This window comes from Nothoprocta perdicaria, unplaced genomic scaffold, assembly GCF_003342845.1.
Source record: "Nothoprocta perdicaria isolate Ctin4 unplaced genomic scaffold, notPer1 scaffold_45, whole genome shotgun sequence".
Classification (NCBI taxonomy): domain Eukaryota; kingdom Metazoa; phylum Chordata; class Aves; order Tinamiformes; family Tinamidae; genus Nothoprocta; species Nothoprocta perdicaria.
The window spans coordinates 3,996,309-4,014,059 of NW_020455699.1; the positions used below are offsets into that span (position 1 = coordinate 3,996,309).

A 17,751-nucleotide genomic window follows, 5' to 3' on the forward strand; every position below is an offset into this window, starting at 1 on the left:
GTGGCCCAAATGGAATTTTGCAGTTTATAGTATAGAAAAAGTAAGTGTTTCCTTCATAAAAAGAAAACAGTTTAGGTGAGAGATCTGTTTTATATTTATAATTTAAAGAATTCACAAAGGATTTTCAGTTTTAACACTACTTAGTCATCACGACATTGCTGGTAGGTGCTGTCTTGTGGTTTGTAATTATCCTTTCTGATAAAGCACATCTGGAGATAAGTGTTCCTGCCAGACATAAACATGGCAAGCTGAAGAATGAATCACACAAAACTCTTGAAACTTTTTTCAAAACAGCAACTGCTTTTGTCTCTTTCCATGTTTAACTGAAAAACTGAAAATCATCAAGAGATATGGGCCTGGGAAGGAGAGAAAGGAGAGGGAAAAAAATCTATGTCCATTTCTCTAAATTTGGAATGTCTTTTTCTGTTATGAACCCCAGTAAATGACTGGAGGAATGACTAAATTCTATACAAGAGTTGAGTACATGGCATGAAAGCAAAAGTGGCATTCAGATTGTAGGCAGATTGGAGTCTGAACAAAAGGGTTTGGAAGATCTCCAGAGAAGGAGACTTCACAACCTCTCTGGGCAGCCAGTTCCAGGGCTCCTCCTTTTAACAATATACATTCTTCCACATATGGAGATGGAACTTCCTGCGTTTCAATTTGTACCCATTACTGGCCACGACTGAAAAGAGTTTGGCCCCATCCTCTTTGCATTCTCAGGTATTTATACATAYTGATAAGACCACCTCTCAATCTTTTATAGGCTAAACAGGCCTAGCTTGCTTAGTCCAGCTGGGACAGAAGTGGTAATGGCACTTTAAGATACCATTGCTTTTGGCCTATTTATCGTCTTTCCTTCCCTATTGCAGAAACAAATTCCTGTAGCGCAAAGCCAGGAGTGGTGCCTGGTGTTTGCCCATGCCTCAGTTCTTCCAGCTCAAAGGAGCCTATCTCTCTCTGGAGGGAGTTCACAACTCACGTGATACTAGTCCTGTGGGGCTGGTGGCCTCCAGCAGTGGCAGAAGAAGGGAGAGATGGAGTAATGACAATGTGGCAGTAATATCATAGGATAACTTCAGACCCCATGCACAGCAGAGATGTCTCTGCTTCCAGTGTTTCACCTGGTAAACTTTGAGGCAAATTGTCTAAACTTTCTATTCTCAAATAATGAGCAAATATGTAATAGAAAAAAAATGTGACAGACTCAATTCTTCCCTTCTTCAACACTTAAACCGCTTTTGACTATGTCACTGCTGTGACATAGAGCCAGAATGGTGTTGTGGGTGTTATTTACACTGAAGGGAGGGGATTGGACATTGGAGGAAGAGTGAAAACCTTTGATCTGGTTCCAGTTTGCACCCTTGCCAAAGCACTACCTACAGCGAGTTTCAGATTTGTCACTTGGGATGCTGACAACCTCAGATTTGCGTGCTGCTTCTTGGCAATACGCTGAAGCAAGCAGAGACTTGGATGTCTAAATCCTGGCATCTGCACTCACAGGCAATTGCCCCTGCAGGACATCAAGTACAAGTTTCTGAGGATACAAAAATAAAGGCAATGTCATCTGAGAACTTCTTTTAATAAAAGCAAGCCTGTAATCTCATCTGACCTATAAATTCAGCTCTATTGCTTATTGACTGGTATTTCTAACAGGAGGAAAGGCCAGAAAAACTCAGAGTTTTTAATTAGTCAAGTGTCCACAAGACCTGCAATAGCAAGGGACCCTGTAAATGTTCTTTGTGGGAACTGTGATCTAGTAAACCTTTTTTTTTTTTTTTTTTTTTTTTTTTCCCCAGTTTGTGCCGAGATATTTTAGAATTAGGGAGGACAAGAAAAACTTACCACCATTAGGAATACTTGGGTGGTGGTGCTGAGTTCAGGGTAGTTCAGTTTCTGGAAAAGTGATAAAATCAACGGAAACAGTGAATTATTAAGCTTTCAAGTATAGGAGATATTTAGAAATGTGCTATAGCATAGGATAAGAAGTCCTGCAGAGGTGATGAGTCTAACCTGTGAAAATAAAATCTGAATTACTGTCATGTCATTTCAAAAGCAGATTTATGGCCTCATGTAGTTGAAAAGATCAAGAAGGTTCTGGTACTGCTTAAATTGTAGTTCCTCCTCCAGGAAATTTTTGAGTTCTTTGTAACACTGTGTGGATTTTATTTAGGTGAGAACTGGAGTGTATTTTTTAATGTTGTGCATCAGGCACAAATTGTTTCAAAGAATTGAATTTCAGGAATGTTTTCTAATCTCCAGTGGATAAATGCTGATCTACATTTTAGTGGTTGTTTCCTGTGTGCTGCTGTGGGACCAGAGTTTGGACCAAATTCTGTTAAATTCCACCACCTTAATTCTGTTAAATTGTAAAAAGACGTAACATCTAATTTCAACCTTTTTTTTCCCCCTCTTTCCAGGTGAAATGGAAATTCCAGATTCAAATGAACCCCTAGGTCAAGTGGATGGACTTGAGAGACCAATTCCCACTCCAAAAGGTAACATTCTTAATTCCAGTACCTTTTATTTTAAACATACTTTAGAAAGCACCAGCAAAATCCTCTTGCTGTATACATTTACTTAATTTACTTGTTAAATAAATGCCTGTGAGAAAGGTAGCCTCACACAACTTCATAACCTTATCTCTAAGCAGGAATATGGGCAGATTTCAGGAGTCTATAAAAATTACTTTCCAAACATACTTTTAAGGCTTATGCTGAAGCATTAGATAATTGATCAGATACAGAGCGCTGTTACAGTTACCTTCCATATTAGCTGTCAGGTGCCTGCCGTGGAAAAAATTTAAATTTTTGAAGTATACCATTTGTTGTCTATGTATAAATCTAAAGAATGGCTATCTCTGAATTTYGTTGATTAAGTCTAACCCTTAACATCTAAGAGTACTAACTTTTTAAGTAACTCTGAGTGCTAGTGATTTTTTTAAAGTAGAATGTGGAAGGAAAAAAAGTAGTAATTTTTTGTTTGGCGTAATTTTATGTTATTCTTTGCCACACTTGAACCATAGATCAAGTTTCCATTGTTGGTTTTGAAAGTTTTCTCATTAACAAATGTGCATGTTTAGTGCTAACTGTAATTCCAGTTAAGTGGTACGTCTTCCTAAAGTAGATCTGTTTCATTGTTTTATCTAATAAACACAAGCAAGACAGAAGAAATGCAAGATTAGTTTTCAGCTTTCTTAATTGTAATGCAAATTTTTCTTAATATTGATCCACAGCTACAGTATATTCAACCTTTATAATTAGCAAAAATTATGACGATTTTGTTAGCACTAAAATTTTACTTGTTTTATGCCTTGTCTTTAACAATCTCAGCAAGAGGGGAATATTCTGAAGACTAAATATGTCTGTGATGCTTTCCAAACTTTACTTCTTCTCTTTCAGAAGAATCTAACATCTTGGAAGATTTTGGAGTGTAGTTGCTGTCCTCATAGCACCCTATAAAAAGTAGTCCTTTTCTTACTGTACTTCAGTTTAAAGCTAGTTAGACTGCTACCTTGGCTATATTTCTAGGAAGATTGTTCAGCAATGTTCATTGATTTTCCATTACCTTCTATTCTGACAGTATAGAAAAAAAGATAGCATGTATTCAAAATAAAAATTCCATGTTTATTTTTGCATAACTTTAACTAGATTCCTAGGGATCATCAATAAGGGATATTGCCTCCCTACTAAGTGAGAGGAGGCTCAGAGCACTCCTCTTCCCAACCCCCTTTCCATTCCTGAAATTTGCAGATTATTTTAAACTGCAGTCCTGTGTTATGGGATTACATTTAAGTAACACRGTTTATCCTCTCAGCAGCGTTGCAGGCTATAGCTGTTTTTTCCACTCCTCACTCCACATAAGTACCCACTACTTTTGATGGCAGAGGGTCCACATTTAATCTTTAACTGTGTCTGATAGGCTTGTTTACTTGGCATGTTAGTCCCATTCTGCTCTTTTGTTCTGTCTGGACTTTYAGCACTGCAGACATGAAAGAAAATGATTTTTTATGTGAAATTGCTTGGTTAAATTCTTGCCCAGAAAGGAGTTGCAGTTATTTCCTCTTTTTGAGCAGGGCCACAGGCAATACCTGTCTGAGGAAGTAATTAATCACATCTCAAACATTTCTACATCATAAGGATTTTGTATTTCCTTCAGAAAAAGAGAGACCCTTGTTCTTACATGACTCACTGCAATAGAAACACTTGCTCATTTCCAGCAGTTTAGAAACGGGCTGCCTGATGTAGAAATGGRCTCATTTTGCTCCTCTCTTACTTTTGTGGCTACAAAATTCTTCAAGTAAGCAAAAATTCTTTGGTTCGTACTTTTAGTTTCTTTGGTTTGAACCTTAGCACGCGTGTTTCTGTATCATACCGCAATTGCATGCAGCTTTTGTTTTGAGAACATTGCACATTCCTGTTTTGGACTTTATGGGTGYCATGAGGCCCTTAAGAAGAGTCTTATAGCTTCTCACATCACATCATCCTACTTTCCTTTCTCGAGGAAAATTTAGTTGATTTGATTTGCTTTTGACTTCTTCCTTTTCTCCTCGATGGCAAAATTAATGCGAAAGCTTGAAAATAATATGAAGTAAGTCTTAATAGTGCCCAAAATTAGATTCATTTTAAAAGATGTAAATATAMAGATCAACATCTCTTCCAAATCCAGAAGTCTTGAAAAATGATTGTATCTCTAAAGGAGTAGCAAGACTAAGCAAGATATTATAAATCATATACATTTAAAAGAAATGCACCTCTCTTACTTCAAATGAAGCTAGCCTTCTGAAGTTGATGGGATAGGACCATGACTTTGCTAGAGTGATGGAGGAGCATTTACTTTTACTCATTTCCTTGATCACTTGAAATGCCAGAATAAGTCTCCCTCTGAGCTCACTGTCCTTAGGAACCAGCACAGAGCAAAGAACTTTTATTGTAGAACAACTCAGGTCTACTGGACAAGTTGTCAAAAAAATAGAGAATTTGGAAACAAATCTCCTCTCACATACCTGCATTTTSTTTTTTGAGGCAATGAGTATTGCTGGTGTGTGCAGTGTTAAATAGAAGATCAGAGAAGAGTTCGCTGCTCACAGTTTCATACTATTAAAATATGCCTAGAGAAGACATTAAAGGGTACAGATTCTTCATACACGGATGAGCTTCCAGTAAAATCTGTCTGGTGGCAGAGATGTTGAGGTTAAAGAAGTTAATGAATGGTTAAAGAAGTGCATGAGTAAAAGCAACATGTAGCACTGAGACATCAGTGAGGTGAGATATTCTGGATGACTCGGGTGATTCAAGCCTCCAATCTTCAGTGTGTGGCTTTTTCACTAGTCAGTCCAGAACTTCAGCTCCTTTGAAAAGGCACTGACTTTTGTTTTGTTTTGATTGAATCAAGTCATTGGTCTCTTGTTCAATGTACTTTTTTTTTTTTTCTTTTCAGTTACGGGTTTTTTTTCTTGGTTAAGAAAAACATGTACAGTAAAATTCACTAATGGTTGGACTGTCTTAGTTGCTTTGATTTGAAGTGAGGTTACGTCAGGAATTTTTTGTATGTGTTCCATGTGTTTCATTTGCACAGCTGGTGACAGTGACTCCCCAACTGCAATATACTACCTAGTAGACTTAACAAACTGGGCTAAGTAAGTTACTCACTCCCTTAAATATCAAAAAAGAATATTGCACAAAAGTAAAATCCCTTCTGTTAAGAAGAGAGAGCTAACCACTGTCTCTCCTGGTTTTGGAGATTGTGGGGACCATAGTCAGATTGTGGCAATGTTTCAGTAGGACTTCTGCTTCTTTCCTGAATTGTCTGTAATTTTTTTCCAAAGTACATCTGATGTGTCCAGCTGCTTGTTTAAATGCATATGATCCAAATTGCTTTATTTTACATGCTTGTGACTGCATTTTTATGCATTGAGATCACATATAATACAGAAGACTGAGTGCAAATAATGTGATTAAATTATGCTGTAAAGGTATCACTTCATCTGGAAACACTGTGTGACGGTATGTAGTTCAGTGAAGTTTCCTTCACTGTTAAAATACATTTTGGGAGCTCTGCCAACTTCCTTTTCATCTGCTAACCTGGCTCCAATATGTTGCTGCAGATTGCTCATCCTCATGTAGTGGTGAAATACAGAGGGAGACAGAGGTGAAGGCTTCGGGATTGTACTTAGGAAGAGGAGCTGTATTAGTTTGGGGCCTGGGACATCTTTCTTCCTCCCTTATTAGGATGACATCTCTTAGTGTTTTCTCAGATAAGGTTTATTTGTGGAAGGGTTACTTCACTCCAGGCAGCAGCTAAGGTGTTATTATTTGACATGTCTCCTGCTCTTGTACTGCTTTTACAGTATTTAGTAACTTTTACAGTAAACTTTTACAGTATTTAGTAACTTCTACATTTTACAGTATTTAGTAATTTTAGTATTTGGTAAAATTTAGTAACTTACACCTTTCTTTCCTCTTGCAATTACATATGATTCCTTTAAACAATCTAGAACTCAGTGGTGTGCTTTGATATGCTTTATATTCTACCTGTCTATTGTCTGATTATTTCATACTTGCTACTCTATCTGTAAGAAGACAATACTTGCACTGGTAAGTTTACTATTCATATTTTAATATTCTGCCATTCTGTAGGTTATAAAATATTTTTGGTTTGTGTAGGATTATTTTCTGTGTTTATTAACAACAACAAAAAAGTCTTATAGGAAATAATTATTCAATCTTTTCTTGATTGAGATCATTACTTGACTTACAAAAAGAAAATCTTTTCTTATTGGAAAATGAGTTTTCTTTAATTTGAAAAAATGCCCTTGTTGAGGTTGGTCACTTAAAAAAACTGCAATGAGACATCTCATGTTCTTTTACTTATATCTGAGAATGTGAAAAAAGACTATTTAAAGGCAAAAAAAAGTAAAAAGCAACAGGAAAGGAAGAGAAGACAAAGAAAAGACAAAGCAAAGAGGCTGAAGGAGTAAAAATGCCACATTGGTTTTTAAACAAATGTTAATGTAGGTTTTATTTTTTAATGAATATGAACATTGTATCAAAACTCTTGGAAAGTTTCAATAGAAGATTTTTAAAATGTGCTAAATCATATGCAGTTATGCAGACAGAATGTATTTCCTTCTTTCTTTTTAAGGAATTGAGTTTAAAATTTTTAACATTTAAAGGTAACTGCTGGAAGTTGTGATGTCTTCTAAAATCTTGAATCAGATGCATTTATAGAATTATTCTGATCCTTTGACTTAAAATTATTTAAATGTAGCTTACCTAGAAAGATATGTTCTAAAAGATGGTAATTTCTACTGCTTTTTCCCTCAAGAAGCTTTGTTTGTTCATGTATTCAGCAATCTGATATTCATACTTTCCATCCTTTTCTCAGAAATTAGACATTTTATATGTTTGTTTCCCTTATACAGTACAGGAAGAAAAGGGAATCAAGAGTTCCGTGAAAAGACACTATTATTTAATTCCAGTAGCAGAGTTAGAATATGGGAAGACATGTAATTTGGAATAGTAACCTATAAATTTACCATTTGGACCAGGTGTAAAATGGGCAAGTCACTTAAGCACTCCTTGCTTTAATTTCTGTGTTTGGAAAATAAGGTTGATAGTATTTTCCCATCTCTTGAGACTCTAACATTCATATATAATTTAAAAGTTCCTAGATAAAAAAGAGAGTTGCACATTTTTAATAAGTGCTGTGAGTAGATTCAAGGCAATCATCTTAAAGTTGTTTTCAAAATTAATAATGCATCATTATTTTTAAAATAGTTAAAGGTAAAAAGGAACAAAAAGAAGGATAGAAATCAAAACTCAAAGCAAGATCAGATATACCAGAATTAATTTGATTCAACATAGCTAAAGAGATTTCAAAAAATTTTTTTAGAGGGCAGTTCCAATTTGTAAATCACAGCTCAGATCTTAAAAAAAAACACCAAAAAACACAGAAGCAGGAACAATCATTTTGTATTGTGTTTAATCTGTGCTTAMTACAGAGAGTTTAAACTTAAAATTTGGATTTCTAAGTACTGGAATACTATGCATAAAACTACACAAAATAATATTCATGAGGTGACATAGTGACAGTTGTGTCCTTTATGTTTTTTGTTTAATACCTGTAATTGTGCATATGACAGTAACTCAATATTCTTAYCACTTGTAGGAAAACTTTGCTTTTATATCTTGCCAAAGCATACAAAATTGCCCTTTCCTCTTAATCTGAATTTGCTATGGGATTCTGTTTGAWATATTTATATAAAATTTATTCTATTTAAAACATGAAGAACTGGCAACCTAACAAAGACTTTTCAAAGTATGAAAGAATTTCGCCAACATTAATGTCAGGATTTCCCTAAACTACTTTATTCTTAGGGTACATTACAGTATCATACTATAACATATAGATTAAGTTGTATTATTTCTTCATAACATCTTGACAGAATGGTTTTTACTCTGTTCAAGCAAAACAAATGATTGGTATCATTTGTGAATTAAGTTGGAAACCATAACAAAAGAGAGATTTAGAGTACTTCTGCCCACAGCAAATGCAGAAATATCCATCTGAGGGCTTTTCCCTTTGAGATATCTAAGCACTCAGATGTCCAAGCCAAAGACCACGAAAGACAAAGGAAGTGTTTTGCCTTATTTTAGAAGGCTGTAAAATAAAGGCTGCTATTGAAAATAGTCTACAGTARTAATAGTTGTTATATAATGGAGATGACTGATGTCTGTTATATTCAGATTAAAACCAAAATCTATTTGACTATCCCTATTTCAAAAAAAGTATAATTGTTTATAATACCATATTTACCTGTTTAGTAGTTCACTTTAAATACAATAAGCCCAAACTATTTTCAAGAGAATACTTATTCTATGTTTCATAGGTATCTCAGTATTAAACAGACAAATAAATCTGTTCCACTTTTTTTTTTCTAAAAAAAAAACCAGTTATTTGGTACAAAATAATGATCTTGAATAGAATACAAGTTATAGTATTCTAATGCTTCAGTTTTCCCTATATCTGGCCAAATGAATATTTATAAAGAGAAAGCCAGATTCATTGCAAAAGTTTGGTTTGCATGTTGTTGGGTTTTGCAGAGGTACCCAAGTCAGTGTAGGAAATGGCTTGTTTTTACCCCAAATCATTGCCTCCAACTTCAATCCGCACAATATTTGTGGCATGCCATGCATCATAAAAAGCAACTAGTCATTATCGCCACAAATTAAACATGGAAAAACATTCTTCAGTCTACAAGTGGTTGAATTTTCCACTTTGTTTGAAAGATTTGCAATTATGGGTTATCTAAAGTGGACTCCAAATAACAGGGCAGCTTAACATGAGGCTGGGCACTCTGTTGCACAATTACTTCAGATTTAGTAAGTATATAAACACCAGGCACGACAGAAAATGAAAGCTCCAAATGAAACCTGTGCAGTTTGGATCTTTGGCCCAGGTGGTGGATCGGTAACGAGTCACACCAATGTTTCTGAACTTCTTTGCTGAGCTTTGAGGAAAAAGCATGTGCTTCAGAGTTCAGCAGGTTAAAATATTTATTACTCGATTTGTAATAACAGGGTAATTTAAAACACTGCATAAAATGTCTGCAAAATTGGCAGGAGGAATAATGAACAAAAGCCAAATTCTGACCTGCAGGAAATGGATACAGTTACACCGACTCCAGGGAAAGTGCATCTAATCACACTGTGGCTGCATTTGACAATAAATCTCTGGCATTGGTTTCTGTGATAATAGTTTTGTTCTAGTTATTAACAGGATCTGATTCATAAATTCATGCAAAATATTTTGGATCATTTCAAAGCTATGGGCCAAATTACTTCCTACAGTAATTCTGGTTTAATTGGAATAACAGTGAAGCTTAACCTGGGGTTTGATCTTGAGTTAATGACATTCCTTGGTCCTAATAAGTGAATTTAATAGCTATTTTCAGCTGTCTTCCTCTTCTCTTCCTGGTCCTATTCTGTTGCTCAGCTGTACCATTTGAGAATAAACTTCAAATTATGAAATAGTGACAAAATGAAGGTTGTTTTTATTTTTAATGAGGAATTGTAGATGAAACAGTTGAGAAAATCCTTTACTACTTTGTCAGAGAATGGGTCGTGCTTCATAAAAGAAATACTGATGTATGTAAATTGTTAGTTTAACTAAGTAAGCTTTAGTTGTTTTTACTGCTTCTATAGAGTAAGTAAGTAAGTAAGTAAGTACAGCAAGCTATGACACCATTTTTTGTGTCACCTACAAGAATGCCATCTTATTAAAGCATTACATTTCAAAATATAGTAATCTTTCTCCTTTTTTTTTTTTTTTATCCAGGTATTTAAGAGCTTTTAAAAAAAAAGATCTTTTGTGTTTTGTCAAAGTTTTTAAGTTGCCCCAAAGGTTTGTAGGCTAAGAAGATGGAACATTGAGGTGAAGTTAGATACAGTATCATTTTATAAGAAAAGAAAGCAACAAAATATTTTTTCTGTAAATTTGCTGTGTCATGTGGATATCTTATAAGTTTTTTGGTTTTACTTCATTTTTCCTGTTCATACTAAATTGACATTTGCCCGCACTTAATTTGCATACTGTGTATCAAAGCAAGGTTTCTTTTGAAAGGCCACTTCTAGACATCAGGTAGTACCCAATAAGACCCAGAGTTCCAGCAAAGCRTTATTTTCACAGGCCACTTTATTTTGTTGATTCTTCTACCCTTTGCTCACCTCTCCAGTGCTGTATCTAGCCATCACAGGGGAGTTGATGTTCATGGTCTTGTCAAACATAGATCAAGGCAGAGCATCAATTTTCTCCATGTATTTCGGCACTTAGACTGAGAAGACTGACCATTACATTTCTTTTGCTGGATTCCTGCACAGTAAAATACTATTTACTGTACAGCTGCCAAATAGTCTACCTGATGGRACATGGCATATGTGGACATGCATCGAAAACTTACCACTTGCAATGTGTTGGTAGTATTTTGCATTTTTGGATCCAAACGACATCAAAATGCAGTGTAATGTATACTACACTTAATGCTGTGTGCCTGGTTAGTGTAAATTCATGCAAGCAAACCTGAGAGCATGACAGCTGGATGCTATTCTTACTTGTTTTGACTGTCTCATTATTATTTCAATAGAGCTACATGCTTTCAAACTTTCAACATCTGATGAGAGTCAGTTGCAAGATGTCTAACACCAAATTAAATTTAATGACAAAAACTGATAAAAATTCTGATTGCCAACTGTTTTACAGTGTTCTTCCATTTGTTATTCATTTTTTGAGATCACCCATGCAGCCTGCATGTTTTTTTCTGACAAGGCTTTAGCTTTCAACAGCTCACCAATTAGTAGCTTTTGGCTCCCATTTATAAAATTAAAACCTATGAAACTTGATTACTCAATATCTATACAGACCTTTCTTTGTCCAGTTTAGCACTGCTTTGGCACTTTATGTAAAATACAACAGCTTACAGTGGAGGATACAGATGTATCAACTTACGCAATTAAGACGTCTTGTCTTTAAATTTGTATATAAACTGTAAACTCAACTTGAAGGGCAAGCCTTAAGTTTTTCTCATTGRATGGGTATCTGACAAAGCAAATCAATAATGTCTGAGAACACCTTTTGCAATTTTAACAATTTGTTGGACAAGGGCTGTGTAAGAAGATTAATGGCAAAATTATAATGATATAAACTATGCCATATTGCTATTTCTGTTTCCTGTTTCTATTTCAGCAGCACAAATGTTTTCCCAAAATGCTTACAAAATAACTAAAAAGTATTTCTGTTGCTCTAAAATAGATGCCTGTAAAGGCAGTCAGAATTGTAAACAGCTTTATATTTCCTAGAGTGTATTGACTTGACTTGAAGTAAACCTGATGTCAAACATGAAAGAAAAATTGGAGCATGATGCTATCCTAGATCTAGGACTGCATTTCTTTGGAATGTATGTTTGAAAGAAAACATCTCTGACACCAAGATCCTCTCATAAAGATGTGCCTCCAGGYAGTGCCTTCTCCCAGCCCAGTTGAAGTCTGTTCTTTTCTGACCTTGTGCCCTTCCAGGTTACTTTCTGACCTTTTTGGAGCCGGTAAACAACATCACCGTGGTCCAGGGGCAAACCGCAATCCTTCACTGCAAGGTAGCAGGCAATCCCCTGCCGAATGTCCGGTGGCTAAAAAATGATGCTCCGTTGGTTCAGGAGCCAAGGCGGATCATCATAAGGAAAACGGATTACGGCTCACGTTTGCGAATCCAGGACCTTGACACCACTGACACAGGGTACTACCAGTGCGTGGCTTCCAAYGGGATGAAGACCATAACGGCAACAGGAGTTTTGTTTGTAAGGCTCGGTGAGTTTGCAGATCTTTTAATCATTTTGCCTGCYTGATAGACTGAATATTAATTTTCTCAATGGCACAAGGAGAAATGTATTTGATGCTTTTTCAGAAAAGGAAGAAAAGGAAAAAGAAAAAATTCTAAGTGTGAAAGGAAATGAATAAAGCCACTGCCAGGGGCCTCTCTCCTAGTGCACTGCTTCTTGCTTGAACTCGATACCWGTTTACTGCTAATAAAAGAAAGTAAATACAGATGGAATGGTCTGTAAATACATAGTGCAGARAAAAATACAAAGAAGTGCTAGGAGAAAATCCAAAAAGGTAACATTTCATTGCTGGGTGGATTCGTTCTGCTGCTGATTTGCTTTCTAGGCTGCCCTTCGGAGCCTTTCAAGAAATACCTATACAGTGTTTTGGAGCCTTGATCATTCAGGCTTGAAGAAAGGCTTTAGTTTACTTTGTTTGCAATTGTTTCTGAAGTGGTGGGGTAAAAAATTAAGAGATATTTTCCAAGGATTTCTGTTAATTTTGTGATAATAATAGTTAAGCTCTTAGTTTATTTTGTGGTGATTCATTAAGTGTGGAGTACCATATCTTAGTGCTATTATGGCAGAGGTTAAGGTCATGCTATTGCCATACCATAAACTCCAATAGTAAAGCTCAGATGGATTTAATASGGCTTAGTACAAGGTAAGTGTCAAGACAGCATGTTGTCAGGATACACATTGTTTTTCTAATRACCTCTTTGTTATAGAGGAGGTGTTGTCTAACAAAGATTAAATTCATTCCAACTGCTGCCTGAACAGCCAGGAGATGCCTATGATTTTTATTTGCAGCTTCAAAAATAGCAATATGCAATTATGTGCTGGAAGCCAGAGACTTTTGTTTGAATCTTAAGGCCAGCCTTCCTGAAAAAGACACCATTTGCCTTGATTGCTATTGACATTTTTYTATGCTGCTGTCCTTGAGTCAAACCTGTCAACAACTCTTACATGTTTTGTGTTTGCAGGTCCAACAAACAGCCCAAATCACAACCTGCAGTAAGTACTTTTTGGAAGTTACTTAATGAACTCAAAYTGATTTTGTTCTGTATAAATTTAATTTGTAAACACAGTACACACTGTCTGTGACCACCATGTGTTTGCTAAAAATATTTGATTTGATTGAAAACTCTCAGAATGGCCCAAGCCATTTYAGACAAGGATGGCATTATATTACAGTGGGTTTTGGTTTGATAGAAATTTCTTGAGCAACTTGTGCTTGCATATTTCATATTTTAGAAAAGCAAAATACCACAAAGTTGTCATGTTTGAAGAGTAATCATTTGCAGGACAAGTATGAGCTGGATGAGTGTTTGAAAAATAACACGTCAAATGCTTAGTTTGCTGCGGCTTTAAATTTACCTATGTTATATTATTGTAACTGGAAAGGTCGGATAAAATGGGACAGGGATCCTGGTTTTGAGTGGTCAGTGGCATTTTGGTGGTGACTTGGTGGTTTTGTTTGGTTGTCTTGGTTCACACGCTGATCCAGTTACAAAGACGAAAATAGATCGATCCAGTTCCTCATCGTTGCTTTATATCTTAGCATGAATTTAAATCCCACGTACTATATAATTTCTTGAGACAGATTCTGCAGTGACTTAACAGAATGAGGAGTGCTACCTGAGTCTCTGGTATATGTTGATTGTTTAAAATCAGCTTTTGTGTTGGAGGAATTAAAAAYAAGAGAATAAAGAAAATTTATATAGGCACCTGGATGTTTTTCAGAACTGTTCTATTGATCACTGTTTGTGAACACTGAAGCCATTCTTATTAGCTTCAAGGAGAACAGAATTAGGCCAGTGATCAATATTTATAAAAAAAAATACTACTCAGAAATCTCACCTACTTTGAAACCTTAAGTGCTTTAAATAACTGCAGAATGATGACTCTGGGTCACTAATCTGTCCATCTCATATGTACTTCATGCAGTAGTTTCACATATATAGAAATTAGTATCACGTGGTATACATTCCTATATTTTATATGCACCTGCAAATAAATTTAAAGGATTTCAATATAAGTTTTTATATTTTTCTTAAAATCAATTGCTAACTGCTGAGCATTTAAAAACCACTGTTTTTGTGACAATGTACAAAATTGTTGTTGTGTGACAATGTACAAAAAAAGTAACTATTTTTGTAACCACTGACATTCTTTGTAATGGTTTTACAGCACTTCAGAAAAACTGTTACTGACCTGCTCAAAAAGAAGTCAGATATCAGAAAGCTGTCTGTTTTTTAACAAGGTCAGAAAGTGGAAACTGGTATAAGAGGAAGCAAACTAAAAGATGCACAGTGCACATTTTTCTGCAGCTCAGAGCACACAGTCTTCAAATGCAGTGGAAGAGTAGTTAGTAAGTTGTGAGCACAGGGCAGCAAGTTGGCAAGTGCAGTCACTGAGTGTCTAGTCCCATTGATTCACTTTATGTTACTGAGTGAAGAATTCATCTTCTTTCTCTTGGTTTCCTTCATAAACATTTTCCAACCTTTTCAGATGCTCCAACCATTACTTTGTTAATATTTATAAATACAATCTAATATTTATACACTATAAARTATAAATATTTATATTTACAAATACTATAAAATGTAAATATTTATACATTATAAATAATGTATAACTTAAAAGTAAATTCCGATTAATAAAGTGAAGAAAAATATTATTTCTTAGAAAGAGGAAGTGAATTAAATCTTTACAGGGATCTTTATTCCCAGCTTTTCTTAGCTTTTGCTTGACAATGCATCCTTTATCTTATTGGAAATATAGGCTAAAATAAAGAAAGGAAGAACTAGAAAGATCCCTGTCAAACTTGTACGTGGGAAAAAAAATGATGCACATGTCGTTTGGATCTGAAGCTGGTTTGGAGGAGTCGCACCCTTAAGACTCTGTCGTGCCAGTTGTATCAGTAGTGTAACTGGAGGCAGTGGAAAGCTGTGCTGTGATTTTTTTTTGGAACTGCTATTAAAAGATGAAATGGATAATACCTTCACTATGAGAGACTGAAAGGAAATCTGAAACTTGAGAAAAACATATCCAGGTCTGAGTTCTAGTGAGGAGTCTTCCAGGATTTAGAATATCAAGGTGTCAAGTGTTATGGAACCTTCCACCACTTTTTATCTCTACTCCTCTTATGATTTTCTTGCTTATTCATACTTACCTGGGTTTTCTCTGCCTTTTCTAAATTCCTGTCCTTTCTTCTGATGCTCTTGCAGTTTTACTGTTTTCATGCCTCACAGCTGTTGTTTCCACCTTCCTCTGCTCCTTCCTAACCTTGCCACAACCTACTGACATTTGGCAGTGGAGGCTTGTTTTGTTTTATGCTTTTTTTACTGAGTATTTTGTAGTAAATGCTGCAGGTCAAAATGTAAGCTTGAAAAGAGGGCTGGAGTTTCTAGGGGTAGCAGGAGCAGAGGGACAGCTGGGAACAAAGGTCTCTTTCTCTGCAGAGCCGCACGCCGAGCCAGCCCAGTGCCGTTTCTCTTGGCATTAGTGCTTCCCAAAAGATATGCTCCAGTGCCAGCACTGAAACCTGAAACGACTGCATCTTAGATTTAAACTATATCTAATGAATTATTAAGGGATAAGAAACCTTTGCCTGTATAGATACCATCTCACAAGGCATTTTTATGTAGTCCATGTGTTCAGCTGTGGGTTTCTCAGGAGTCATGCAGCAATTAAGGATTGATGTAGTTCAAAKGCCACATGACATAGTCCATTTTGCCAGTGCAAAAAAAGGGCCCTGACTTTCACATAATGAGACTGGGACATTAAAAAATTAAAATCTTAAAGTAAAAACTTAAAGCCAAGTACAGAGTTTTAAACTGGGATGCACTTGGTGGAAATTGTCTTTCTTTGAAGGTCTRCATCTGTAGAAATCTCTAGAGATTTTTCTATTAAAATGGAAAAATACAAACCAATCTACTTTTGTTATTAAAGTATTAAAATCACTAAAAGTATTAAAAGCTAGTGCAAACTGAGGAAAGAAAATTAAAACACAATCACAAAACTAGATACTGCTAGCAAGTTGAATTCTTCTTCTCACTGCTTAACAGTTAACAGTTAACAGTTAGMTTAACAGTTTGTATCATTAACATTGCCGTATTGCCTTTTTAAAGAAAGTGACAAGCTGGCTATTCAAAAACATATAAAAGTGTGCAAATAAAGTAACAGGGAAATGAATATCAGAGAAGGATATTTTAGCATAAATTAATATTTATAGTATAGGGGGGCAGACACAGCTGCTCTTCCTTCTAAAAGTACTCTTCTTGCAAGGTGATTTTATTCTAAAAGATTAAGTGTCCCCTACTCTAATTTRTTTTTCTCTTTAATTGAGCTGTAGGGTCGAATCCCCCTCCTTTTATACAACTTCCTGATTGGAAATGTTGGCTGGCATTCTCATTAAAACTGTGACACTGTAATGAGGCCACATTGAAAGGAACTTGAGTTGGAAGACACCTCAAAGTTTCCTACTCTATAGAACTTGTGGAAAATCTGGTGAGGCTTTTAGGATGGGTGAGGCAGGTTGGCAGAGTTAACAAGTTGTTACCAAACAAGACCTTGCAAAGYGCAGCCAAAGAGAAGCTACTCTGCTACAGCGGTGTCCGTTTCCCCTGATGGACCTTTCTGCTGTCTGCTAGGGTAGGTGCTTGGAGGTGAATGTCTCCATCCAGAGCSCTGTGCCAGGGAACTTGGCTATTTAAGAAACGACAAGGATCMGCTATGAGAAATCCCTGTGTTATCAAGCCCTGACTAATACCTGTTTTGGGTTAAGTCACTAATATCAGTATGCTGAATCCTTAGAAGAAGAAATAGGTGGGAAGGAACACTTTTGTCATAGCAGAAATCGCTGCTGCTTTGGGTAAGAATTTTTGTTTTGTCAGCCATTCAGAATGAAGCTACAACCTCCCATCCCTTGGTTTATTCAGGTAGCTTGGGACARCAGTAGCATTTTTAAAATTCAGTCCATTGAATAAAAGTAATGAAAGGACTGGAATTTAATAAAAGCAATTCTTTCAAATGGAGCAATGCCTTTAAAAAAAAATAGTAGGGTCTCAGAGTTACAACCCCTGTGAGGAACCCCTAGAATGACCCAGGCAATCTACTGCCCATCATCATATGGCCGAAGGCTTCRCTCTTTTGAGCTCAATGGTGGCCTTGCACATGACATGGCAGGTGCTTCTGTGGCCCTRTGATGGGAACAAGTACATTTTCATTACATGACAGATGTCCACGTAGTTATAAAGTGGAGCAGAAGCAACAGGGCCCTTGAGAAGAGGAAGCAAGGAATGGATCATCTGAGCATTTCGCCCCAAAGCTCCCTTCCTTCTCACATCTGAGGGACTTCCAAGAAAAAGGTAGTAGCT

General features: G+C 36.0%; 1 protein-coding gene across 1 annotated transcript in view; it reads left to right on the top strand.

Moving 5' to 3' along the window:
• The first annotated feature begins 1,087 nt into the window (after positions 1 to 1,087).
• Positions 1,088 to 17,751, top strand: part of ROR2 (receptor tyrosine kinase like orphan receptor 2) — a 45,341-nt gene continuing 28,677 nt past the window's right edge. The window contains exons 1-4 of the mRNA XM_026046590.1: positions 1,088 to 1,127; positions 2,421 to 2,498; positions 12,072 to 12,359; positions 13,354 to 13,384. Coding sequence (XP_025902375.1) covers positions 1,088 to 1,127; positions 2,421 to 2,498; positions 12,072 to 12,359; positions 13,354 to 13,384 — 437 coding nt within the window. The remainder of the gene's footprint in view (positions 1,128 to 2,420; positions 2,499 to 12,071; positions 12,360 to 13,353; positions 13,385 to 17,751) is intronic.